Source organism: Python bivittatus, unplaced genomic scaffold (genome assembly GCF_059951505.1).
Source record: "Python bivittatus isolate LINGU-HERP-01145 unplaced genomic scaffold, Pbiv_v1 ctg000250_np1212, whole genome shotgun sequence".
NCBI lineage: Eukaryota > Metazoa > Chordata > Lepidosauria > Squamata > Pythonidae > Python > Python bivittatus.
In genome coordinates, this window is record NW_028277057.1 from 474651 (window position 1) to 502536 (window position 27886).

Below are 27886 nucleotides of genomic sequence, written 5' to 3' on the forward strand. Positions count from 1 at the left end.
CAGAGAGACCTGTTTGCATGAATTGACCTGTGTGAATCAGCTTTGCACATTAATTTTGACAGCACTAAGCCAATCAGGTAGGACAAGTATAGTACATCCATGCATCCCCCACAACTCCAGGTTTCAGTCAAGAAAGGACAATGATTTCAGCCACAAAGCTTGTCTTGAAGTCCTTTTTCTTCCAGCAGTAGTCAAACTTCAGGTTTGCTGGATCCAAGTTTTTTTAATTAGAACTATGAAAACCTTGATGCAACATACAGGAACTTAATCCTGCTTTATTTGTTAGTTTAAATCATTATGTAGGGTTTTTGTTGGCTTAGTGTGTGAATTCAGTTATCATTTATTCAACATAATACAGTTAAATAAGCCTTGGAGTACTATAATTTGTTTGCTTGTTTTTTTTAATATTTATATACTGTATCTTATCTTTTCTTGAGAAGCTCAAGGAAACTTATATGGGACTCTCCCTTTATTTGATCCCTGGAACAACAACCCTGTGAGGTAGGTTGGCTGAATGAGTGTGACTGCCCCAATTAATTTCTGTGGGTGAGAGTAGACTTGAATCTAAGTCTCCCTAGTCCTAATCCAACAGCTAAAACACACTGGCTGTCTGAATGCATAAAATCTGCCCTTTGCTAAAATACAAAAAAATATTTTGGGTGAAAAAAAAACTCAAGAGAGCAACCCTTTCTCTCCAAAACAACAGTCCTTTCAGGACTAAGAATAAGCAGTAGTCATGAGATACGGAATAATATTTGGGAAAGAAATGGGGGATTGGAAAAAGAACTGGGGGCAGGGGGAAGTGAGAGAGGAGAATATCATGCTTTAGAGGAGGGCCTTTTCAGTACTGATGATCTACAGCAGTGTTTCTCAATCTCCGCAACATTAAGATGTGTGGACTTCAGCTCCCAGAATTCTGGGAGCTGGCTGAAGAATTCTGGGAGTTGAAGTCCACACATTTTAAAATTGCTAAGGTTGAGAAACACTGTTCTACAGCATTTTAATTGCAAGCCTCACCTATGATATCATTTTCTGTACATTCATCCCTTCAAGACATTTGATCGTCCCAACTTGCATATCAGTAGGAGGGGTGTTGAAACTGTAATTTAAAAGGACTTGCTGTAAGAAAACAGCTATAGCTATTCCACTTGGAACAAGATGATAAAAAGATGCTTTTGCCCTAGAGGAAAATTGTATTGAAATTAGAAGGATTTCCTTCCCTCCCAGTAAGTAATGCCCCCTTTGAGTAGAGCTTGACTTCTGTTGACTTCCCAGAGATGCCTGTGTAGGGGGCCTTTTGGGCAACAGTGCAAAATTAGTTTGTCATTGCCTTTTCCCATCTTTTCTTACTTCCAAGCTTAGCCTACAACCCTAGGATTTTCTGGCAGTTCTCCCATTCAGACACTGATCAGGTTGGACTCTGCTTAGCTTTCCAAAACTAGGTATGTTTGGCTAGATATTGCTATCTAGCTGGGCATTATACCTTTCTCAAGTCAATTTTGCCACCTAGTGACTTGGCAACAAGAGGAAAATGTTTTGCCATTGCCTTCTGCAAGGTTGTTTTTTGACTGCCCAACCTTGGGATTTCCTGGCAGATTCCCTACATGTAATAATCAGATTGAATCCTGTTTAACTTGCAGTTTATGTATTATTAAAAGCAGTTATGCCTTTCCTTCCATCTAGAACAGTGTTTCTCAACTTTGGGAATTTTAAGATGTGTGGACTAGCTCCAGGAATTCCCAGCATCCACATTACACGTCTAAATGGTGCTGAGATTGAGAATTCTGGGAGTTGAAGTCCACACATCTTAAAGTTTCCAAGGTTGAGAAGCACTGATCTAGAAGCTCAGAGATAATTCCCCTATATCACCTTTAAATCTTCATAACAATCCTGTGAGGTAAGTTAGGGTAAGGTATGGTGGCTGACTTCTGGTGACTCAAGGACTAGCTTCACCCATCACTCTTACTTTTGTTATCAGATTCAGTTCTTTTCTGGATTCACACAATAACATCAAGTCATAAACTAACCAAATAGAGTAGGTTGGCATAAGGCGCTAGCCCCCCCCCTCCATAAAACCTAGCCAGGATTACAGTTAAAAACAGTTGGCATGCTGTGTGAATCCAACTGAGTAGAGATGTTGAATTCAAGTCACCATAGTCTTCATTTAGGACTTCCACTCAGCTGTCTCTGATCCAAATGTCCTGGACTTAAAACTAATGCTCCCATCACTTACAGAATTTTTTTTGTGTGTCCTGGCTGATTGGTGTTGTAATCCAGCCCCTCCAGATGATGGCAAACTGGAGAGGGCTGCTTTAATCATTAGGCCTCACTATCTAGAACTTCCTAAGGGATGACTGAGGCAGTCACAAGTTAAATATCTTGCAAAGGAATGAACCTACACATCAGAGGTGCTGGGATGAAAAAGAGTCAGTCAATTGGAGAGAAAGGTCTTCTTTGCTGGCAAGCACTCTCCTCCAGGGAATGTGCATGCTCTGGTCTCTTGAGGGCAAAAGAAGCCAGGCGGCATCTTTTCTTGAAGGGGCACTGTGGGGAGAAAATGCTGAGATAATCAGGCCATTGTTTGCAGGGCCGCTTCTCTCTCTGGGATTGCTAAATTCCTGGGAAAGGCCACCGTCTTACTTGGGAAGAATTCATTAGAGGATGGATTTGCCTTGGAGACATTCAGTTGATTGGTTTGTTTGTTTTTTTCTTTCTGGATTGGGAACTGCTTCCAGTTCAACAGAGCAAGAGTTTGACCAATCCTTCAGAAGCACAAAAATCAGAAATGGATTGGGTAGATACAGCAGAATCCATTATTAAGAAACCCAGAACAGGCTAATTGATTTAAACAAGGACATCTAAAATGCAGTCCTCTCATCCAGCCCTGTCAAAATTGATACCCTTGTTTTAGCTGTGGATGATGGGAGTTGCAGTTCTATCTAGACCGTCCCAAGTTAAGGAGGACATTTGTTAACTTCTCCATATTGATTCTTGCTTTCTTTAAGGCTTCATTCCTTTTCATTTAGCTAGGATGGAGCAGGGATACGCAGAAAGTAGTTTGGGTCCTTGATAGTACACTGGCTAAATCTTGGTGGGGAGAACAGTTGTTAAAAAATAGCTAGGAGCACTGTGCCAAATTGAGGTGACAAGGAGACAGCTACATTGAAAACTAGGTACACAGTTAAAGAGCTGGAAGTAAGCCTAGTCAGTCTGTAGTCCAACTTCTGGACCTCCAGGTCTATAGATGTCATCTTCCAGAATTCTCAACAGTGGCTGTGCTGTTTGGAGAATTCTGGGAGTTGAAGTCCAAATACCTCAAGTTACTGGAATTCTGGAACATAGCCTGTACTGTGCTTGAAAACTTCTAGGAAGAAAATATCACCAACCCACAGTAATTTCATATTGAACAGTTCTTGCTTGCTGATAACATTAAACTGAAATCTCTCTTGTCTTTCTGTTCAGCTAGGATAACAATATTCCGAAAGATAAACAAAACAATACACATAAAGTACAATGAAGTTATAGAAATATTTAAAAATTGCTTTATTTCTGAGAGCTTCCCGGAGGAGAAATGGAAGCTTTATTAAACCAAGATAGATATTATCTTGATCTCATTTTGAATGGCTGTATTCTATTGTGCTGGTTCCTCTGAAATGTTTTCCTACTGTGTGTGCAATCAGTATCCTCCAGTCTCTTGGTTGCCGTATGCATTTATAGCCATATCCTGTAAATGGAGCTGCTCTTGAATGCAACTTGAGTAAGGGAAAACATGGCTGTCAAAATTTGGATCAGCATTTTCAGATGTCAGCATATTATATGAACTTTAAAAGGAATTCCTTGGTTGCCTATTACAGTGTTCCTCAGCTTGGCAGCTTGAAGATGTGTGGACTTCAACTTCCCCCTTGCTGGCTGGGGAATTCTGGGAGTTGAAGTCCACACATCTTCAAGCTGCCAAGGTTGAGGAACACTGGCCTATTAGTTCTAGACCTGATTTAATTCCCTAAATGGTTCAGAAGCCAATCTTAACATACTATGCTGCCTGTGCTTTGAGATCATTTCTCCAGGTCCATTCAAAGAGGATGAAAGGTGCTGTAGAATCATTTTACAACCAGTCATTCTCTTTGAACTACCTTTCCCAGTGTGACTTTTAGCCTTACCTACAATATAATAAATCTACATCATTCCCTGTGAAACATGGGGCAGTAACTGTACTCTCCTTGAGCCAAATCATGGCTACAGTGTTATGTGCTGCAATGGACCAGTCAGATTTTTCCGTCCCAAAGGCTTCCCATAGCTAAAGTTGCTGGCAGGTGTTGTATGCATGCTTAATAATGTGACAAGAGTCACATCTTTACCTGATCTGATCCTTTGGTGCACATGGTGTATACTCCATTCAGGAAAAACCTTCTTGTGTGAACATAGCTTAGGCTGCAATTGTATATTTAATGGAGCTTGCTTCTATGTAAATATGTATAGCACTGCATTATCAGTGTAACACTTGTCCTTTCTGTCTGGTGAACAAAGATGCTATGTAAACCTCTTCTTTAACTGTGCCAGAATGTCTGTGTCACGCTGAACAATTCTGTGAATAGCCTCCAATGAAGGGGCAATTAGCAATGTCAGAAACAATAAGCATGATATATGTGGTACCATCTTACATTCACCTACAGTTCCACAAGATAATGGATACAGTACAGACTTTGGAAAAAAACCAAAACTTGTTAAGTTGAGTGAGTAATATGTTGCCATGCTGCAGAAGCAATCAAAACATAGGTACTCTGTCACATATTGCTCTGTTTTGATCTTATAGATGGAAAAACACCACAACAGATCTGCTTGGCTTATTTTGTATTTAATTTTTATATATATACATACAAACTAAAATAGGGTTTTAAAAGAATGAATGTCTCTATAAAATAAACTATGTCCCACTGATCTGCAAGAAGAAATGAGGATTAGCCCTGTCTGTGCCTCTTACATTTTATTTCCTTCTGACCTCATTTGATATAGATAAACTTCTCTTGTAGGATAAAGCTGCATACATCTCATGAAGGGGATTGTAATCTGCCAAATAAAATTCAATCTAACATTTACAACAGTTCTTGGTGGGTTTATGACCTGCAGTAAAAAAATTTAAAAAAAGAAAAATTACAACAATTAAAGGCCATTTTAAACCATTAACAAGTTCTTAAAATTCTGAAACATCTAGATGTTTTAAGTCCCCTCTTAAATTGTAACAGAAGAGGACCATATTGACCTTCAGCCACATTATATTATAGGGCCCTGCTACGGAAAAAGTGTTAAGCTAGAATCCATTTGTTGAGTTCTTTAGGTGCTGCAAGAAACTTGATCATTTTTTAAATTGTGATAGCATCTGCTAGGAAGTAGGAAAACTCTAGTTCATTTTTAGAGGTACAGGAAGCCATGCTGGTTACTTGGTTGCTTGATGGCATTGGCATTTTCCACCTTTTGCCTTTAGTGACCCCAACATAGGCATCCTGTGCTGTTTTAAAATGCTTTGCACCCTGCAAGAATTGCAAGTTTGATGGCTAAAAACAGGGTTTGGGATGTTCCCAATTGGTTGATCAGTTCTGTGACATACATGTCCCAGCCCAAATAATTACTTTCTGGGTTACATCTGGACTGTGTGTGTGTCTTAAAGGTTATCAGAAAAGACAGGTTTCTAGATAGCTCTCATTTCCTCCAGCATGGATGGTGAGATAGAAAAGGCTACAGACTTCTACTTGAAACAGATCTTAAAAGTTACTACCTTGGAACTGGGGAACTATATACAATCTGGATTATAAAGTCCAATTAAGCTTTGGTTTTGTGAACTGGGCTTGTTTTCTGGAAAACAGTGTTGTTTTATCTTTGAATTATGCCACAAAGCTAGCAAAAAAGTAATCTCTTTTTTGACCCAATCTATGTATGCCTTCTGATAGTCTCGTCTTCATCTAAAGCCGTTGTTTCCTTGGCACTTGTGGCCATTGTTTATAGCCCAGTCTCTTAAACAGGGCTGAGATATGTTAAGGCATAGTTTGTTTAAACATGATTTGCTTACTAAGGACAGTTAGCTGGATTTGCACATTGCACTAAACTGGAATATGGTTGAATCTGTGTTTCCATAATAGCTCGTTAGTTCCTTCAAATGAAAACAATAGAACAAAGGGAGCTCTAGATCTGACTGATCTTTGTACGCCATTAAAAATGAAAAAACTAAGAACACCAATCAGATTCAACATTTGGACTGTGTGAACACAGCCTCCTCTCCCCCCCCCCACTTCTGTATTTATTCTAGTGCTGATGTAGGTATGTTGGACGAACAACAGGGCCAAAGTAGCACAGGACTAGGCAACCATTTTGGAACAGGGGGCACTTAACTAATTCTGAAAGCACCTTTTTAGTGCTGTTATTAAACATTTTTTAAATAAAGTACCATTCAGTCAGGTGGAACAGGGAACATGGCAGATACCATGGGCAAGATCTGCAGGCACTTTTACCCCCTGCTTGTAAGTGATCAAATTAACAGGCAAGGAAATTAGAATCAGGGATATATCAGAAATGAATGGGTGGCTTGAAATATAGGTGTGTGACTGTATTGTGGCTGAGGGCTGCATTGAACACTTATGTGGTGCTAAAGGACAACAGTAGATACTACCATTGTGCAAAATGCATTGAATTTTGAGTGTTTTGCAGAACATTTCCTCCCTTCCCCATCATCGTCATCATCATCATCATCATCATCATCATCATCATCATAAACCTATCTTAGGGCATACGCTGCAGCTGCCTGTTTTCAGTAACAGCCATCAGGGAGCTTCCAAAGGATACAAGAAAAGAGTTGGAGGGGTTACAGGTTGCTCAGCTCTGACCTGGGCGTATTTTGGTATGATGGGAAGCATAAACCTGGAGGTATCTACTTATGTCCTTCCTCTGGAACTGGTAAGGAAAGGGAAGCTGTGCAGCCACTTCTTGTAAATGCTTTTGGCTTGTTCAAATTTCAGCAGGATTGTGATGGACTGCCTATTTATAATCTCCAGTGGCAGAACTTATGGTGGGAAGGTTGTGTCTGCTGTGACCATTCATTTGTTTGGGTGATGGTAGAATATTGCATTTAGACGTTGCATTTATTTAGTCCTGCTTTTAAGAAAGGGTGCTTTGCTGAGATTCATAAGACAGCAAAAAAGAACAATAAGAGTGGGTTAGTCAATAGCATTCAATTTGTTCAGATCTGAAAATGGCTGCTGGGTGTCTCTTTCCCCAACCTGAATTATGCTTTCTCTTCTGGATATTGGTCCAACCCTCCCCTGTGGTGTCTGCACATTTCGAGTACTTTCAGCCAGATGCAACTGCAGCGGATATGTGATAGTGTTGCAGAGTTCCATATCACCCTTGCTGGGAAAGGGCATTTGTATTTTGGGATTAAAACCCTGTTTATAAAATTGGACTGAATCCCCACTGAACATACTTCTTGTTGTCCTGGCTGGGCCAGAGAGTCCTGAGATGGGTTCTTAAAACGGATGGCAGCTCTGCTGCAGTGGGAACAGAACTGCAGCCACCTCCCCTCCTCCAAAGTTCCAGGGCTTCAGGAATGCTTCCCCCACCCCCATGGACAGGGACAACGTTTTGCTGTTTGTGCCTGGTCCTAATGGCTAAAGGCAGAATCCCTCCCCTTTTGTCCCCCCCCTTTTGTCTCCTTTGTTGCTGTTTCTTCTTCTTCTTCTTCTTCTTCTTCTTCTTCTTCTTCTTCTTCTTCTTCTTCTTCTTCTTCTTCTTCTTCTTCTTCTTCTTCTTCTTCTTCTTCTTCTTCTTCTTCTTCTTCTTCTTCTTCTTCTTCATCTGATGGGGTGATCGAAGTGTTTTGGAGACGGCCTGGGAATTTTCCTGCTTTGTGTGTGGTGTGCTGGGATGAGGGGCTTTGGGCCTCTTCCTTTCAGATGCAAGGGGGCTATTTGACTAATTCAATGGGGCTTCAGTTTGATTACCTATCTGATAACAGAGGAATTCGAACAATGTGTGTGTTTTGGGAAGGAGGGGGAGGGCTTGGGATGTTCTGAAGACCACCAGCTTCTTTTGCAGGTCACTTCAAAAGACCCAGGGCAAGAGAGAGGGAGGGGAGGGGAGGGGAGGGGAGGGGAGGGGAGGGGGAAGGAGCCTTCCTTGCAATTTTCTCTCCCTTGTTCCCCAAGGGAAGAGAAGATTGCTTTTGGGGGTGGGGGGGTTGGCCAATCTCTCAAGCACTCCTCAAAATAAACAGCAGTATTTCACATTTCACTCAGCTAGAGAGAGGCAGGCGCTGGCGCAAGCGTGTGGTGGATGATGTTAACTCCCCCCAATTATCCATGAACTCCTCCCAATTATCTGCATTTATCAGAGACATGGTGATGTCTCTCCTGGATGTAAATGACCAGACTAGTTTGGCTATTTGGGAGATGCTTTGTGAACAAGTTTCTATGTGGACTCTACATACATGTGCTTGAGCTTCGTTATGGATGCCTCTTAGTACTTAAAAGATTGTCTCCTCCCCTCCTGTACTACCCAAATTAAGATCACTTGGGATCTGTGGGACTAAGCAGCCAATTTGGCTCCCAGCGAGGGGGCTAAAAGCAAAACTTTCTTGGTTGTGGTTCTCCCTGTTTGGAAAGTCCAACCAGATGCCACATAACTGATATTGAAGCAACAACAGCTAACACTGGGGATAGGAAGTGTTCTGAGGTCACACTGCTTTGGAAAGCCCCGTTTTGCTCCAAAACATTGTACAGTACTTCTGTTGTTTTTAATTGTCTGGTTTTATGCCTGATGGTTTTAGTGTTGATTTGTATATTGAATTGTTTTTATGGTCAGTTATTTTTGTACACCGCTTTCCACTCCTTTATGAGGAAAAAACACAGTGATCACAGTGGGCATGACATGTTTGTAAAGATATTGTGCTTCTTAAGGTTTTCTCAGATGAAGGTTCTTTGTGGTGGACAAGATGTGTAACTTAACATTAGTACCTGCTTTGTTTCATCTTTCTAGATTGTAAGCATAAGGGTTCAGATGTACTTGCTTCTCAGTAACTGGCTTTGTAGAACATGCTAGGCTAGGGTAAATGGGGTCACATCATTTGACATTCAGCAGAATCTGGCCAGGCTGTCATACTATATTATAATGTGGCTTGTTTGGGGATCGCATTTTATGTGAACACTGGAATTGGTGTTTTGTTAACTGAGGTTTAAGGTTTGGTATGTTGTGTGAATCCAGTTTTTTGTAAAAATGGGAGCCTGTTTTGGCACAAAAGCAGGGTAATGACCCACTAAAAAGGGATTTACCAAGACACTATTCTCCTGGTATGAAATACATCTCTAATGGATGAAGGAAGTTGTAGTCTTATTTATTTGGAGGGCACTCTGTTGAGGAAAGCTGATTGGATAGGAAACCCTTTTCTCTCTGTTTAAAAGAAGATTGATTTGCATCAGAGTACTGTAGGAGATGTGGCAGCAATATGGTGGAGGAGACTGGACAACCTCATTGAATTATTTAGGTTTGGAGATCTAAAGGTCTATTAAGCCTGTTGGAGAATTCACACATTGATTTTGCATTTTTCCATACACACACACACACACACACACACACACACACCAAAAAGGAATATACCCACCAGAATTGTTCAGCAATGCAGTTTTGGTGTATATGTTTCTTTTGTTTGTGAGTGGGAAGAACCAAATCAGTGTGTGAATTCTCCAACAGGCTAGATGTTCAGGTACACCAGGGGAAGTGGCTGACTTAAAGAATATTTGAATGAGTGTTAGCCAACTTCAGCTGATTTTGAAAAAGCTAGGAAACATAAGCTAGACTGGAAGTTAAAAAACATCCTGGAAGAAAGTAATGCCAAGAAAAACTATAAGGACTTTTGAATGAGATCATCAGGAGTCGTGTGACTCAAAGGATACATTACCTTTTTCACAGCCAGCAGATGAAACTCTCTGACAATGTACAGTAATATGTGTGCAAGGCAAGCAGTATTGATGTGTGAATGGTGTTGTTGTCTGCACACAAAGACATCTCTGTTTTCTACTACAAAATGTTATACAGCGTAATTTTGCACAGCTTTCCCCAAACTGGTGCCCTTCAGATGTGTTGGGAGTGGGCTGGAAACTGTGTCACCCCAGTATATCTGGAAGGTACAAGCTTAAGAAAAACTACTGTGCTAGCTAGGACAATTGGGGTCATACTTTTTTTGCAAGCCTTGATTCAAAGTCTAATTTCCTATTTCCTCTGTGTTTGATGGTGGGGTCCTATGCACTGTTGCTTAGTCAAAATTGTAGAGAGAGAGATTTCCAGCATTCTTACGAGAGTGCAGAAATAGTTAGGGCCACCTCCCCACCTCTATTTCAATTGGGGGGTGCTGTTAAATGGCCACATCAAGATAACATGCTTAGTGTCACAAAATACTGAATTGGCTGTTGGGGGGAAAAAGAGGCTTGCAGGGGAATGGGGAAATGGAGTAGAGAATCCAAATCCTGAACTGAAGTACCTCATACTGCAAGATATTCAGAATACTGGATAGGACAAATTGGACAATAAATAGGGGGCTGAATTTAAATGTAATTGCTCTTAGGCATATTTGGTAGCCACAGTTGAAAATATCCATTTGAGAGCCTGTTTTCTGGTTTAATCCAGCATGGTTCCTAGCCCTTTCAGATGTGTTGCGTCTGCAGCTTCTGGAATTCTTAAGCAGCTTTCCAGATGTTGGGAATTCTGGGAGTGACTATCTCCATATTATCCATGTGCCATTATAATGGAGGCCTCCTCCCTTCTAGATGAATGAGGTTCCAGGTGTTGTGAAGCAGCTGTGGCAACTGACGAATCTATTCCATTGGATTTGAAAATCATTTAATCGAACCTCATGGATTGACATCAGAGGGGGATTGTATAGCACCACCAGCTTCAGTCTATGCATCAGGGGGCAGAGTTGTAAGTCTCCACTGAGATTATGAATATTCAAGATTTAAAACCATTGAAGGTTTATCTAGTTCATGTTTAGGCTCACATGTCCTTTATAGAGAGAGGGTCTTGCCTAAATCAACTGATTAGCCGATGCACCAAAATCAGCTGTCTGATAATTTTTTTAAAAAGTGTGACTCACAGGGTTTGCTCCTTTCTTTTGCAGCATGCAAATAACCCCAAACCCACCATTTTGAGTTAGAACAAAGTGGATGACTCAGAAACACACATGCCTAGGGCTTCCTGCACTCCAAAAAAAGAGGAATGAAAGAGCTGGTGAGAGAAGAGGGTGCTTAATCCTTTCCCATTTATCCTCTTCCCACAACTGTTTCCCCTGCTTTATTCAGCTAGGAGTCGCAATTGTCCATTTATTAATAGCCAGTGACCTCCAATATCATGGAGAAAAGTGGTTGGATGAGTGGGTGATAGAAGGAAAGAGGAGAGCAGACTCCTTCCACACCTTCAGTTGTGACTAATCTGTAACCTGGCCTTGGCAAAGATATCTAATGTACACACAATAGCTGGGATTATGCAGTATTCTCCATGAGGCTAAGATGGGGTTGGTAGTTAGTGATTGTATTTGTATTAATGTAGCCATTATTTTAGCAGGGTGTGTGAACTAGGCCATCCCATTAAACCAGAGTTTGTTCATTTGGGCATAACATTATATGAATGCACCAATTGTATTTTGTTAATCCACATTTAATATGTTGCATAAAGGAAGACAAATATGTTGTATAAAGCATGTCAAAACTAAGACTGGAATGTTACCATCTACCTCAGTGTTGGACTTAGACTGAAAAGACTGAGGTTCAAGGTCACTCTCAGCCATGAAAGCTCACTCGGTCCCTCTCATTTAGCCCATCCTGCCTCATGGAGTTGTGCAGATAATTTGGGAAGCAGCGAGGATACATATGCAGCCTTGAATTCATGAAGGAAAAGAAGAGTATAACTCTGATTGATGGATTGTTATGTGTCTTTGGTATTGTTTTAATGTTAGTTACAAAGAAGGCATGTAAAACATTCTAGGTCAGTAGCAGTTGGAGTGGTTATAAGCCCAGAAAATTAAGTGAAATAAAATAAATATAATTTTTTGCTCCAAGGGTGACATTTGTTTCTTGAATGGTTGGCAGGGCCAAGGCAAGTAGAATGAGCTAGGATAAAATCTAAACTAATTTCAGTTTAATTCAGATTGAGTTACAGACACATTAATTAATATGGTTGCCTCTCTACAGTACTAGCGTGATATGCTTACCCAGATCAGCTAAAGACCTAATGAGTCTGTTCATACAAAATGGTAAACTTGGTTACTATTGACTTTGTGGCTAAGGCTTGGTATGAATCCAGTTTATTTGGTGAGTCTGGTTCATTATATGGTTTAAATGCAGAAGATGAGCTGAGTAAGTTATGTAATTCAAATATTTCTCCCTGTCCCCCACTCCCTGCAATCCACTTCATTAAAAGTTACAACTTGGTGGAAAATTTTACAGGGTGTGCAAGGGCAGGTTTGGAAATTATGGTGTTGCAGTTGAGGGTACCCATTTGGGAATGCCAAACTAGCGTGCTACACAACTGTTTTTCACCATTTTTAAATATGGCGTTGCTTACCCTTGAGCACCAGGGAAGTGAAGTGTGATCATATGACCTGGGTTACTGAGCAACTCGTGAATGAAGAGTTTGCTCCATTCATTAAAAAAAAAAAAAAAGAATGAAAGACAGGGGGAAAAAAAAGAAAAGGCTTTCTATTCTAAAGATCTCTTGTGTGTGGCAGATGGCCTGTAGACCCAGAAGAGAGGAGAGGACTGCCTGAACCGAGCCTGAAAATGGAGCCTGAAAATGGTTCCCGCAGGAGCAGCAGGGATAGATTACTATTTCTGTAGTCCCCCTCCACCCACCCCCGACCCCAGAACAGATTAGGGATATCCCATAGAGCCCATTTTAAGAGTCTTTGCTAGTGTAAATTGGTTTACTGTGCTGCTGGTAGGGGGGCAGTCTTAGTTTGTGGCAGCAAAACAGTGGAAACTTGCAGTGAAACAACAGAAACTAACTATAGTGGCATCAGGTTTTGGGAACAGTAATCCCTTTCACTGGGATTTTGTCCCGTAATTGTGAACCAGCTTCAGAGTATTATGAATTATTGGAAAGTGAAGCATTTGCCCAATTTAAATTTTAATTTTAGCTCTGAACTCACCAGGTAGCCTTCAACAGAGGCTGCTGTTTCTTACCTTCAGCCCTGTTTTTAATCTGGAGCAAATACTTTGCTCCTTGCACTTTTGCCCAATTGCCACAAATGAAGAGGTTCACATGTTGTACTCACAATGATTTTGTTCAAAAGCCACAATTCAGGTTCACACAAGATACTAAATTGTAAACTATGGCTTACAGACCACAGCAGTTGAGTTTGTATGATATGCCAAACCAAAACAAAGTCATACCATGTTGTAGTGCAAAGTTTCAACTAGTCAAAATGTATAAGATGTGCCGGTTCTTTTAGGGGGGGGAAAACTGGCTCTTCCAGCAGGCCCTGGGTCTCATGATTTGTGAATTTGCACAAGATATTTTAATTCTTTTTGTGTTTCCCTGACATGGTGTGTGTGATGTTATTGATTCCTTTCTGTTTGTTTATTATTTGACTTTAGTAGAACTATTGAAGATAACCGGGGATGGAACCTGGCAAATCTCCTGTAGGGTGTAATTCAACTTCCTGCAAAGAAAATGACCCTGGGTGATAATACAGGCCTGAGAGCTTTCCCATTGTGGACTACCCACTCCTTTTAAAACAGGAGCTGCTAAGGCAGAACTGAAATTGGGATTTGGGGCATGCCAAGCATATGGTTTCTGTTAAACTATGTGTCTCACTCCCTGGGGTAAGGTGTGATCTGGAATAAATGTAAGATAATTTGCATAACTGGCCTAGGGTGCTACACTTAATATTGGGGGGGGGGGATGATTTCAGTTAGTGGGGGATTATATAAAGTGGGCATGGTTATGTTATGTATATAGGATTTTTCCTCTCCCTGCCTTTTCTTCTGGGGGTTGGTTGTGGGGAGAGGGGGCTGAACAGGACAGGGCTTTATCATAGAAGTTATTTTATTATTTTTATTATTTTATGAATTTGTTAACTAACATGAGTCAGCTGGAGTTGGCAGTTTAGACTTTTTTTTTTGCTTGCCAACCCGTATTGAGTTGAGAGACCATATTATCTGAACTGGTATCAGTTCCAGGAAAAATCATTATCATTCATTGTCACTATATATCGGCATTAACCAGAAGGTCATTATTTCCACCTAAGAAATTTTGGAAAAGATGTTGCAGCTGTTTTATTTTTGTTTATTGTGCAAATTTATATAGCTACTCATCTACTAATGGAACTCTGGGCAGTGAACAACACCAACACACCCAAAATCCCCATAATACAGGAATCAATTATATCAGTTATCAAATTGGTATGAGAAACCAGCTCTGGATTTATCACTTCAGTCTGATACTTGGCCAGTATACAACCACACATAAATAAATATTTCTTTGTAAAAGTTTAGATCAGTGTTTCTCAACCTTGGCAACTTTAAGATATGTGCTGGTTGGGGAATTCTGGGAGTTGAAGTCCACATACCTTAAAGTTGCCAAGGTTGAGAAACACTGGTTTAGATGAAATTGTTGTGGAATTCAGAATGGAAACAAGTCGCCTTTCCTAAAGCACTGAAAAAAGGGTGGGGTGAAGGAAGGAGGCTTCCCAGTGGTAAAACAAATGCTCCTGGGACTAAAGAGGAAGATAGAAAAATAACTGATCTATTCTTATTGCTGAGAATGAATTAGGGAAAGTGTTAGGAGTGTTAGTAGAAAGTGTCAGGTCTTTAGAGACCTGATCTGTGGTTGTAACAAATAAGGTGGTTCAAAGGAGGCTTCCAGTGAAGCTAAGTTTTAATTGGTAATAGTCTCTGGACATCCATACTGTTTCTGATTGTTTGGGGTTCTGCAGATGTGCTTTTGTATCGAATCAGAATTACTCCTGAGTAATTACAAGAAGACTAAGAGAGTGACCTTATTGACTGTTTCAATAACATCTGAATAAAGGTGCTGTGCAGCACTTTTGAAAGCAAAATAGCGCTTTAAAGAACACAGGTTCTACTGGTCTGCAATTCCTTAAGTCAAACACATTTTTCCAGGATTGTGCTGAAACTGCAGAGGGAAAGTCCCAGGAAAAGATGCAGCTGCTTTAAGGAGTTGCTGACGTTTCTCCATGGGCACCCCCACATGCTCTAAAGCCTTTTTTGCCTTGAAATCCAAAGCAGATAACCTTGGGAGGAGGCTGTGGGGGTAACATAAAGAGGGGAAATGCGGACCAAAGTGGGGAGGTGATGACAGGAACTGACCAAACAGGATTACTGTGGGTTTTTCCTGGGTGTGTGTGTCAATTTTTTGTTTTTGTTTTACTTCGTTTAAGCATAACCTGCAGGATTTGTACATTTCACGTCTCAAAACGACAAAAGTTCAACATTCAGTGGAGTAGACAGATCTCCAGAGATTATAAATTGCCCACCCCTGTGAAAAATGGACAGATAGTTGCAGGCCTATAACTCATTTTGTGGAGTTAAGCTCCATTGAGTTCCTCTCTGTTCTGTGTTGATCAGACTGTTCCTAGAATATTGCATCCAGTTTGGGGCACCATATTTTAGGGAAGACATTGACAAAGTGGACCATATCTAGAGAAGACCAACCAAGCTGATAAGGGTCCTGGAAGGAAGGACTTATAAGGAATAGTGGGAGATGTTGGGTATGTTTAGCCTGGAAAAGATAAAACTGCAAGAAGACGTGGTCAGTGTCTTTGAATATCCAAAAATCAGTTATGTAGATGATAGGGGAGAATTTCTGAAGAGCTGTTGCAGAAGGACAACAAATACTGTAATGTATTTAAATTACAAGGAAATAGGTTTTGGTTGGATGTCAGGAACAATTGCTTAGAATACAAGTATTTAGCGGTGGAATAGATTCCGCCAGGAAGCGATGGTCTCTTCTCCAGTGGAACTGCTTAATCAGAGGATAGCCATCTGTCAATAGCGCTGTAGTGGATTCCTGCACAGGAGAGGGGTTGGGCTAGATGATCTTGGTACCTCCCATCCCATCCCATCCCATCCCATCCCATCTCATCCCATCCCATCCCATCCCATCCCATCCCATCCCATCCCATCTATTATTTAATAACCTATAATGCAATGGCAGTTGCTTTTCAGTAGACATGTACTGGGCTGGGCTATCAGCTTGACATCCTGAACACAGGTATAAGCTCCATTAAATTGAGACATTTTTGTAAATAAATTCATATTTTTAGATATTTCACTTGGGGCTCATCCTCCCAGCCCGTCAGTGTGCTTTCCTCCTGTTTTATGTTGACTAAAAAATTGCTGCCCCCACAACTTTGCTCTTACTCTGTCTCAAGAGCAAAGCTGGCATTATTGCTATCCTCACTATTGGCTTAGTGTGGGTTACTATCACTGCAGCTATTGGCCCAGGCTAGATGGTGCCAGTCTTCCTTGATAGCTTTCTGCGAGCACTATTTTTCCCACTTCCTGGACCACCTTGAAGGGGCATCTGTAGCAAGAGTCACTGGCTTCAGAATGGCAGGCACAACTATGCAATTGAAGCTCCATCCGTTTTTACGTGTGTGTAATGCATGTGATATACGTTAAATGGGTGGGACTTTGATCACCCAGTTGCTCCTTCTATTTTGAAGTCAGTGACTCTTGCTGCAGATGCCCCTACTGCCTTGGCACTCCTTCTACAATCATCACCCCATATCCTCTTCCTCTTGACTCTCTGGCATGCCATCTGATGAGGGAGTCCTTCACCACCTTACCCATCGCCCTCTTCTTTTTGGCAATGGGTGCTGCTCGGGAAGGGGCTCCATCAGGGATGGGCTTGCTGCTGAAACCATTCCTTCCATCTGACTCAGCAAGGAGCTACCAAAGGGAATATTGACCTTGTGGAAAGTCTTCTATGAGGCTGATACTCCCCAACCAAAGAAACAAAACCAGAATAGAATTGCCAAGTAAGGATCTGTTCTCTCCAGCAGTCAAGGGAGAAATAGCCCATAGAGCCCTGCAACGGGGGGGAGGGGATCAAAATCTGCAGCGTTTAACCCCTATGAATGCTGCTAGAACAAATGATCCTGCAATAAGCCAAGTGGAGAGCAGCTCCTCATTCTTCCAAGGCCTGCGTCTCCATGCAATATAGAATGTTCACAAAAGAGGACATGTTCCATTTTCCAACTGAAAACCAGTTTCTGCTAGATCTGGCTGACCCTGAGTTGGAGGATCCACTGTGAGGACATGTGAAGCTGTCTTAGTGGCAAACAGGTGGTGTGGATGGGCCTGATTTCAGCAAACATCCTTTCTGAGCAGAGAAAGCTTTGCAACTGTTATTTTGTGTTCGTATTATTCCAGTCCATAGTATATGGAGCTACCTTTGCAAATGGTCCAAAACTTCAGTTAGTTAAATCAAACATCTCTTGCAAATTTGCACATTAATATGTGTGTCATTTTTGTTCAGTGAAAATGCACAGTTAATTTTACCTACCTTGCTCTCAATTTTTCATAATTTCCTCTTCCTTACTGAACTGTACTTCCTGCTTCTTTTCTGGGCACCAGAGCAAGCTCCACATGGAAGGTTTCCGCAGCTTGAAGGAAGGAGAAGCTGTTGAATTCACTTTCAAGAAATCCTCCAAGGGTTTAGAGTCCATCCGAGTCACGGGACCTGGAGGAGTTTTCTGCATTGGCAGTGAGAGGAGACCAAAGGGAAAAAACCTTCAGAAACGCAGATCAAAAGGAGATCGGTAAGGTTTGGCTCAGGCACCTGTTCAGGGATTCCAGAAACCTCTTGACTTGCAAAAAAGCAAGCAGTCCCAGAGCTTGGAAAACCAGTGAATATTTTAGGTATTGGAAGTGTAGTCATATAGAGATTGGGTTTGCGAGAATGTTTTTTTGCTATGAAAAAAAACAGTCAACTTAAATTAAGTTTGAAACTCTTTTCCATATAACCTATGTAATTTGTATGAATTTCTTGTTCCTTTTTTTCTTTCCAGCAGCTTAGCATTCTACAAAAATCCAGGTATTCTTTATTTATTTCATTATTTTGAGTCCTGTCTTACCCATAGAGTATTTAAGATGGCTAATAACCACAAAACCTTGCTTGGCCGTCTAAAGTTTCCATCAATAATCATTTTTCACCATCATCATGAGAGCTAGAAACATGTTAAATGCTAGTGGGAAGAAAAGAGATTCTTGGGCTGCCCAATGTAGAGCTTAGGGAGTCATCCTCCAGCAGGTTGTGCTGCTTCTTTGATTAGCCCAAGCCTTTTGCCTTGTCTGCTAACAGCCTAATAGGATTTTAGGCAGACAGGATTCTGATTACTGTGATCCTTTAAATTGGAGGTGTGGGGATTCAACCTGGAGTCTCCTATGGAACTCCCATCTTTCTCTGACATTCCCGCCAAGTAGTTTCAGATGCCAGATGTCTTCTTGCATGATGGGAATGGCACATGGGCATGTAGGCACAAGGGTGCAGACCTGGGAGAAGAGATGTTTGCTTTAAGGAGTGGCAGACAGTGCTCCGGGTGCGTCGTCTTGCCCTCTGGAGATCTTTTCACTTTCAGATCCAGCATGATGCGAATAGGCTATGCATATATGCTTACACAAAGACCACCACCTTGCTTAAATTAGTTACCTTAGTTCAGCTTCCCGCAGTCTGGTGCTCTGTTTGACTATATGTCCCATCATTCCCAGCCAGTTTTACTCTCCTCTGGTGGAGGCTTGGCCAGCAGTGTCTTTCTCCTTCTGCATAAGATGCTTCCTTTTGACTTTTTAAGTGAGTGGCAGATGCAGGTTTCTAGAAGGGCAACAAACGAAAAGATCAAAGTTCACCCCCCCCCCCGCTGAAGAGAATAGACCAATGCCCCCATTCTGTGAACATGTGTTTGCAGGATGGTGCAGCATGGGCAATGGCTCATCCCTTGGGCAACCTAGGAAGAGAGGAGACGTCAGGGAGACTCCCCACAGCAATACCTGGAAGAATATGACTTACATCCTTTGTCCCCAACCAAGTGCCCTCCAGATGTGCTAAAGGTCATAGTGGCTGTGGGAGTTGCCTTCTTAACGCATCTGGAAGGCACCAGATTATTTTACACTGGCTGTATTTCTACAACACAGTTAACCAGTTACGTTACAGACCTAGCAGCTGCATTTGGCACAGTGTACTAAGCAACTCAGTTTTAACTAAGGTTAGGCTTTTTCTTTGCTAGCAGCTTGCATGAACTCAGTCCACTTGCTCACTTTATGTTTCAAGGCATGCACAGTCCCATGACATGGGGTGATTTGGGGATTAGGTAAACCTACTGGGTGAACCACAAGCTGTTAGGTTGATCCCTTAGATGGTTCAGGTTGTGGTCTACACTTGCCCTGCGATATCTTAAATGGGCACCAGATTATTTAAGAGTCCACTTATTGCACTAGCAGTAGTAGGATAATACAATTGGGAGGACACATGCATGGAACAGAGATGCTTTTATTGCCAAATTATAGCCCTGCTTGCTGAGGAATGTCCCAATGCACCTGAAGGCCAACAAAAGCCGTCTTAGCTGTCTGGTTAGGGAACCAGATGTCCACTGCTATCTCTCTTTCCCATCTTCCTCTTGCCACACCTCTTATCTTTGCTTTTCCACAAATTTGAAAAAAACCTCTTCATTAATGGCAATTGCAGAATAGGGTTCCCCCTAGTGGTTGATATTAACACATACAGACTTTGTGTACTCTTTTAATTCTTTATTTCGCATGCCCTGTCTTCTAAAGGAAGCGGTAGCTTTCCATCAGCTCCACCTTGGGAGCTGAGGGGAAAAAGAGAAAGAGAGCAGAAAGACCAAAAGTCCCTCTGCTGCATAGAAGTGCCTCCTGGCAGCCACCCACTGGAAGGAGACCCCAGAGAGTGGCCCAGGAGGTGGCAGAAAGAGGGCAGAGCATAGAAGAGGCAAGTGGTAAATCCCGGCTTTGAACCTGTCTACGGCGAGGCAGCCCTATTAGAACCCTTCCTTTGCAAGCTTGACCAGGTAGGCACTGGCATGACCAACTGTGGTGATCTCCATGTTGGGAAGGAGAAAGACTCTGATTGGCCAGATGGAAGCTGTGGTTGGTTAGTGAGGGATCCTTGCCAAAGCGGGCAGGCAAGATGGTGGGGGAAGGTGATGGCAGTGGGAGAGGCCTGGGCAACAGTGGAGATCCTTCAGCAGCCTGTTGCAGGATAGAGACTGGGAGGAGTAGTGTGGTAGCATCCAACTTTCGAAGGTCTCATTGGGGGAGAGCCACTGGATTTCCCTTTACTACTCTCCCTTGAGGGAACTGCTGACGATACTGCAAGGGTGCCAACATGGGAATGAAGCCCCTTTGCCTGCTTTGGATCCAAATACCACATGTCTCTAGTCTCCCAAGTGGCCCAAGAAGGATGTGAAGGGTTGTTGTTGCTACACTACATTTAAACCAGGATCCTAAATCCTGCATTTAAATCACATCCTAAACCAGGATGTGAGGGGAACATAAGAACAATACACAGTGTGTCTTTATTAGTTGTAAGTTGGCTGTTAAAGTAGAATATTGAATAAAATGGGAATTGATTCACACCACACTGAAGCAGGGTGTGTGTGTGTGTGTGTGTGTGTGTGTGTGTGTGTGTGTGAAAGAGAGAGAGAGAATCTGCAAGATGATAGGAGTGTCATGGATGTTTCTTTGACTTCTAGTCTATAGCTGTGAGGTTTCCTGGTGAGATCCTGGCTCAGTGCTAACCACGATGACCCTGGGCAAATCACCTAGGATTAACATAAATTGAATGATATAATTATCTTTCTCTTTCTCTCTCTCTTTCGTTTTTGGTGTTGTTGTTTTTTCCTGGGAACATGAAAATAGCTGTGGCTTTCCTGTAACCTCCTTCCTGATTTCCCCTCCATCTCATTTTCCTCTTTTTCCCCAGATGCTACAACTGTGGTGGCCTGGATCATCATGCCAAAGAATGCAAGCTCCCTCCACAGCCTAAGAAATGCCACTTCTGCCAAAGCATTGCCCATATGGTGGCCAACTGCCCGATCAAAACGCAGCAGTCACCCAGTTCTCAGGGAAAGCCCACGTACTTCCGGGAGGAGGAAGAAATGCACAGCTCACCCTTTCTTCCTGAAACCAGGGAATGATCTCGGGAAATCAGTAGGAAATCTGCCCAGTTGACCGGCTTCAGGGCATCAAGTCAGCCAAAATGGGAGCAGTGAACAGCTTTGGCCTCCAGGCTGTGGGAAAACAAGCACTGGGCAGGAGAGCAGCAACTTTTATCTTTAGCAAAGAGAAAACTGAGTGGAGGGGAGCCCTTTCCTCCTTTTAGTGGGTGTGGACATCTGAGGATCCTATTCTTAATCAGTTCTGTGAAATTGGAAGAAAAAGCCAAAGGTACCTTCCTTAGCTTTGCTTTCTTCACCAATCCAAGTGAAGACCAAGAAAACGCAAAAACAAAAAACTGAAGTTATGGATCTCAGGATGTGTTTGTACTTGAGTAAGTGTGTGTGTGTGTGTGTGTGTGTTTGTGATTTCAATATATTGGCAAGACCACTGGAATATGTAAATCACAAACAAACAACTGGCAGAAATAGGTCCTCTCTCTAAGACAGTCCAAAGCCCAAGGAAGGAAGAGTCCTGCCTCAGATGTCAATTACATTCCAGGCCTTTGGGGACACAGACTCCCAACTGCCTGCTCCATGCTCTCTTAATAGGAAAAACTAAACTTCCTCCATTTCTATATCTGCACTGGGATTCTTTTGTTGTTAGGGAAAAGTAAGAGCCCCAGGCTTTTGGAAATGTTTGTGGGACATGAAGGAGCATCCTCCCCCCACTGCAGGCACAGGAGTCTGTGATTCCTGCCGAAACAAAGCTGGAGGCTTGGATTTGTTTATCTACCGTGTCATTCAGTGGTATAGCCATGCTCCTTCCTGCATGTGCTTGTTTGGCTAATTCAGTTGTTTAACACACAGACACACACACAGATATACATGCACAGAAACACAAATTTGGCTAATTTTTGGTATTGCTGTGCATGTAACCTACAGTATTTTTCATTCTCTAAATGAGCACAAGAATTCTTAAGTTTGAATCTTCTTGATTTTCTTTGCCAAGCCCACCCACCAGATAAAACCTGCTGCTCCGTTGCCCAGCTTAATTTCCGTAGCTCTGCCTTTAATTTATTGTGCTCCCGCGGACAGCTGGACTTGCCGTGCGAGACGCGGGAGGGGAGGGTGGGTGGACCTCCCTCTGCTCTGAAGCCGTGATGTGAAACCTGCACTACGATGTGCGTGAATGACGTATCTTTGGGTTTATTTTTCTTTGCTTTTCTTTTGGGAAATGTTCCCTTTTTTAAAAAGTATAAATATTCCGTTTTGTATTTTTGTATATTTTAAACTTTAAGAGGAAAAAAAAAAGGAAGAAAAAAAGAAAAGAAAAAAAATGACATGATACTGCAATTTATTCTCAGGTATTCTCACACATCTCAGGGATGGAAGAATCTCGGCAGCTCTGGGGCTGAATGGATCAGCGTTTAACAGCACAAAGAATAAGAAAGCCTCTTTTTAAAATTTGTAGCTCTATCTTACAGTCTCTGTGTGTGAGTGGATTGATGTCTTTAGATGCTGTGTTTTAGTAGATTTCTTCTTTCCCCTTTTCTGGATACATGTGAAGGTAAAAGTATTTGTGGTGCAGTTCAGAGGAAAGGGCTCCATGCAGAGACCCTTCTGTGTGGCTTCCCATCTTCTTTTTTCCCCAAGGGAGCTTAAGCTAGAGGTCTCCCCGGGGACTGTGCCTATGGACCAACAAGCCAAAGGAAAGGACAGCCCCATGGCTGTGCATAATATAGTTAATGCAATTTGTACCCTAGCATAGTTTCTGTGCCTGGTGGGATCCCCTTAAACCTTTTGGCTTGTTTGTAGTCATTTCTGCATCTCATCACTAGCAGAATTTCTTGTTCCACACTCGTGAAATTTAGAGTCCAGGCCCATATGGTACAGATCCTACACCTGGCAGAGTTTCATGTAGTCTTCAGGTTCTGAGAGTCTAAGAATCTGAGTTAGGAACAGGGAAAGTCTGCAAATCTAATGTGGTCAGAAGCACTGGATGCCTCTTGCGAGTAGAGAAATGTATTTACTGCCTCAAGCAGATCAACGAACATTCCCACTCATCCAGGTCAGGATGTCTTGTATTCCAAGCCCCACAAAACATTTGAGACAGATGAAAAAATCCACATCTCCTTTCCACATTTTTGTCAGGAAAAAAAGAGAAACAAATAATGTTCTATTTGCTGCCCTTTCACTCTGCCCCAGATCCCTAAATTAAGGAAGTCACCTGCTGAATAGTAGGACTGGCTCTGGTGGAGATGACATTGCAAGCAGGAAGGGTTGTACAAAGATGGAGGGCTAGGTTGGTTAGGGCAGCAAGTGAGAACCTGTAGTATTGCAGATGTTTGATAAATTACATCTGCCAACATCCCTCACTATTAGCTATGCTGGCTGGGGCATTGAATTGTAATTTGGCTGCACCCAAGTTCCCAGATTTCTTCTCTGCTTGCCTTAGGAAGTTGTGTTGGATCTGCTCCTTGGCATCCAAGTAACCAGCCTTCTCGCTGCTGCTAAGAGGTGAATTTAATCACACAGCACTCTTAAAAAATTTAAGTGGAACAGACAAAATCTAAATGTCTTTGGGGGACTTACAGAGCTGAGTAATACAATTCAAGGGGTGTTGAATAACTTAAACCTTCCATGTAATTCCTCCTCCCTCTCACCCATCAGAGAAATAGTGGCAATGACTTAGTGAGAAATATGCCAGTGGTTAATTTTGATGTGTTACTGTGAGGAACCTACCATATCTACCTCAGGATCATTTTTGGTGTGAATAGGTGTCAAATACAATAGAGCCCATTAGGTTAGATATCTTGCTTTAGATTGGTCAAAGAAGGAATGCTTCCCTAGACTGTGCCCAAAATGTAGATTGTGGCACCTTGTAGTTTTGTATCTGCCTTTATTAAGAAGAAAAAGAAGAATCAAGTGACATTGTTCCCCTTTCTAGATGTTTAATCTGTGTAAATATCTCATGTAACGTCTGATTTCTTCCCAATTTCTTCTTGGATTATTGTTTACAAACTTAAGAAAAATAGCCAAAGCAGAGGATGGTATTTGCACCAGGGAAATGGGGGTGAGATTCCCTCTTTGTACTTTATTGTAATTCTGCCAAGTGAGAGCTGGTGAAGTCCCCTCCCCCCCATCTCTCTTGCAACGGAGATCATTGGATTTCTGTGATAACAGTGATTTATCTGTAAGAGTGTTGGATGGAAAAGAAAATGATGTTTTGGAACTCATTGTGGTGAGGTTGGATAGCATCAGCAGCAGCTTTTTGGCGCTCTACTTTTCAAAAATTGGAAGATGTGAGATAGAGATCCCCAGTTTCGGTTGTTGAAAAAAAGTCTTCTTAAAGTCCTTTGGCTCAGTTTTACAAATAAATTGCTGTTTGGTGCAGGGAATGAGAATACAATTTCGACAGCGGTGGACACTATGCATAAAGAGTAAACGGTGTGAATGGCAGGCAGGGTAAAGCCATGTCCGCACTCAGGGTCATTGGGGTGTGGGGGAATTTGAATGTACTGGGGCTGGGTGGGAGTGGGGGTGGGGGCAACAGTTTCTCCCATGTTTGTGTCCTGCGAGACAAAACGAATGTAACTCCATGTTTACTGCTAGTAACCAAAGCTTGTTTTGTGTCAGACTCTTGATTTTTAATGAAATGGATGGGTGGGAGGGAGTGGGTGGCAATAAGAGGGTGATTGTTGGGTTCTTGGGGGGGGGTAATGTCTTGGCTGCAGGACTTTGTCCAAATAAGCAGCTTTCCTGCTGATTTATGTCTTGCAGTGACATCAGAAATCCCCAACACTGCATTTTTCTCCCTCCCCGTTCCCATTTTTATACCAGTTATGGAAAATGATGGAAATGAATAAAGATGATGGATAACAGTGTGCTGTGCTTCTCTTCCTTTCATCAAACAAAATGTCCCTTTGGGCCAAGACAATGGTTTTGTTTGTAGGGCATACTTAAATGGATAGGCTGGAGGGGGAGGGCTAAACATCTTGTGTGAACTCCAAAATGTATTTATTTAGAAAATTTATACGGCCATCCATCTTAAATACATAACTGTATGGCTCACAACAAACCACAAAAAATACATTTTAAAAACCCATCAAATGTAAGCATAATACGTCAACCGAGGCATCATAACATACTACATTGTAAAAATTATTGGAGGGCTAGTCTTTTAGCCCCAAACAATCCCAGATTGTTAGGGAATTCAATGCACTCTCTCCTGAATTGTGCAAACTACATCTGAGAAGGTTAACTGTGACATTTAGGCTGCAAAAATCCTCGTGACTGCTTGAAGGCAGCAAAATATAGAAAGCCTTGAACTTGACTGTCACCTAAGACTGTTCCTCAATCTCAGCAACTTTAACATGTGTAGACTTCAACTCCCAGCATTCCCCAGCCACATGTCCTAAGGGACAAACTCCCAGCTTTCTTTGCAGCTGCTGGGAGGACTAACAAAATGGCTGCTAGGGTCATCTGAGGTTGTGTGATGGTAGCATGTAACAGTGAATCGGTTGGGTAGTTTGTGTTATGCAGATAGAGCTATATTTGGGGGGCCCTAGGCTGATTGCTGGATTGGGGCCTCAGATTTATGCAACAGCAATGATGGAAGGGCTACCCTTCCTTCTGCCAAGAGGGCTCCTATCATGCAGTGAGTTGGGCTTCTGATCTCATCAGGTAGATTCACAGGGCAAAGACAGCAAAAATATGGAGATGGATAGTAAAGAATAGTAGCTTCTGCCATTTAGCCTGGAAAAAGGGTCATGTCAGCCCTCCAAGGTAGACCAGACTAGGAAACCAAAATCATGCAAACTAATATCGTTTTATTATAGAGCTATTGTAACAGAATCTTGTAGGACAAAAGTGCTTCTCCCCTTTCCTCCTTTATCTTCGTGAGAACTAGGCAGGGCCTTGTCTGAGATGTTTTCTCAGGTTACAGTTCTGCCCCACGCTCTGGTTTCTTTTATCTGACTATTCCTTGATAGTGGCTCTTCCTCCTGTTCCTCCAGGTTATTCCTTCTGCCCATTGCAGCTCAGGAGGAGACGGCAATCCTCAATTCTGAAAGCAGGACAGGGAGCAGACTTGTTCCAGACAGCAGAACTGCCTGGATTGTCCCAGGATTGGGAAAGGATTGTCCCATCTAACAGGTGGGAATTGAAGGAAAGTGGATTTCAGCTAAACATTAGTGCAAGCCTAACTCTGCAAGTTCTTGGGCAAAGGATCACACTGTCTCAGAAAATGATAGCCCCTCTTTTGCGGGAGGTGTTTATCCAGAATGGGTGTTTTTGTTAGATGTAAGTGAATTTGGGGAATGTGGGTGCACTCGCAAAATGGCTGCTGTGGTGCGCGTGATCAGCCACAACACAAAATTTCCATTTACCAGATTTAGGGTGCTTTCTAATATCCCAGGGGGAACATTATGGGTCCCAAAGGCATTTCTTAAGTCTTTTAAAAAGTCAGGTGGGACATCCAAACTGGTAAGTCCTAAGCAAGGTGTTTGGGGGACCATCTGGTCTGCCATCTGAGTTATATGGGTAACGGACTTGAGTAATAAGCTTGTAACAGATGTCTGCCAAGAGGAGTTTAAACTGTTAAGATAGCAGCCATGCCCATGTGATTGAAATCCTGCCTGTGTTTTATATGTGTTGCACAAGTAAACACCATGTCAGGCTCTGTGTATCGCCTCTTTGTATTTATTTTCATGTTGAGCCAGGTGGTATAGAGGTAAAGGTGTTGGGGACTGGGGGACTTGGCAATAACCCCAAGTTATTGAATTTCCATGGCTGAGTGAACTTGAACTTTGCCCAACCTTCCCCACAGAATCATTGTTGAGCTCCTAGAGCAGTGTTTCTCAACCTTGGTGACTTCGAAGATGTGTGGACCAACTCTCAGAATTGGTCTGAATTCTGGGAGTCGAAGGCCACATGTCTTCAAGTTGCCAGGGTTGAGAAACACTGTCCTAGAGACAAGGTGGCCATCTAATCCAAAATAAAGAATATATCTGCAGCTTTCCACCTGCAAAAACTCTGAGCTGCTATGTCTTCCCCAAGGAATAGCAAAGCTTTTTTTGCTTCCTGGGGAAGTCAGATCCCTGAGATGTGTTTAGAATGGTGCTCTGATCTATAGTTGCTGGTTGCTTGTAAAGGAGAAAGGGCTCCAGATGATTTTACTCATAGGCTACCATACCTGAGCTGCAAAAACCTGGATGACCTCTTGAGGGCAGGAAGAGATATCAAAAAATGTAACTGGTCATCTTCAGCTGGATTCTAAGACCTGTTTTGCTTCAACTCCCAGTGCAGGCAGCTGTAAAGAGACCTTAGCAGAGATAGGCTAGATTTGCTACCAAACTGACAAGGGGGAAACATGGCCTAAATCCAAAACAAGAAGAAGGCATCCACAAACAACCCAGGCAGACACCTCCCTAATTTACATGAGTATAAGGGTGGGGATGGGGGTGGAAGTAAAGCACAGTCAGACTTGCAAGATTCTGTTTCTATAGCCAATATTAATATACTGTAGTAAGTTTTTTTTAGCTTTCCGGTGGAGTTGATTTCATGGATTGATCTACATAGTGGGGTAACAGCAGCAGAAAACAGCTGAAGTGCCTTATTGGTCTTAAAGGCCACAGTTAGGCCACTGGTAGCCTCCCTCTCCAAACAATCATTCTAAATGCAAGCAACCATCTGTTTTCATTTCTTCTGCAGTCTTCA

General features: G+C 42.2%; 1 protein-coding gene across 1 annotated transcript in view; it reads left to right on the plus strand.

The window, feature by feature from the left end:
* LIN28A (lin-28 RNA binding posttranscriptional regulator A) overlaps nt 1–21208 on the plus strand; it is a 31209-nt gene extending 10001 nt beyond the window's left edge. The window contains exons 3-4 of the mRNA XM_007436471.1: nt 17631–17815; nt 20995–21208. Of these exons, the coding sequence (XP_007436533.1) occupies nt 17631–17815; nt 20995–21208 (399 nt within the window). The remainder of the gene's footprint in view (nt 1–17630; nt 17816–20994) is intronic.
* The last annotated feature ends 6678 nt before the right edge of the window (nt 21209–27886 follow it).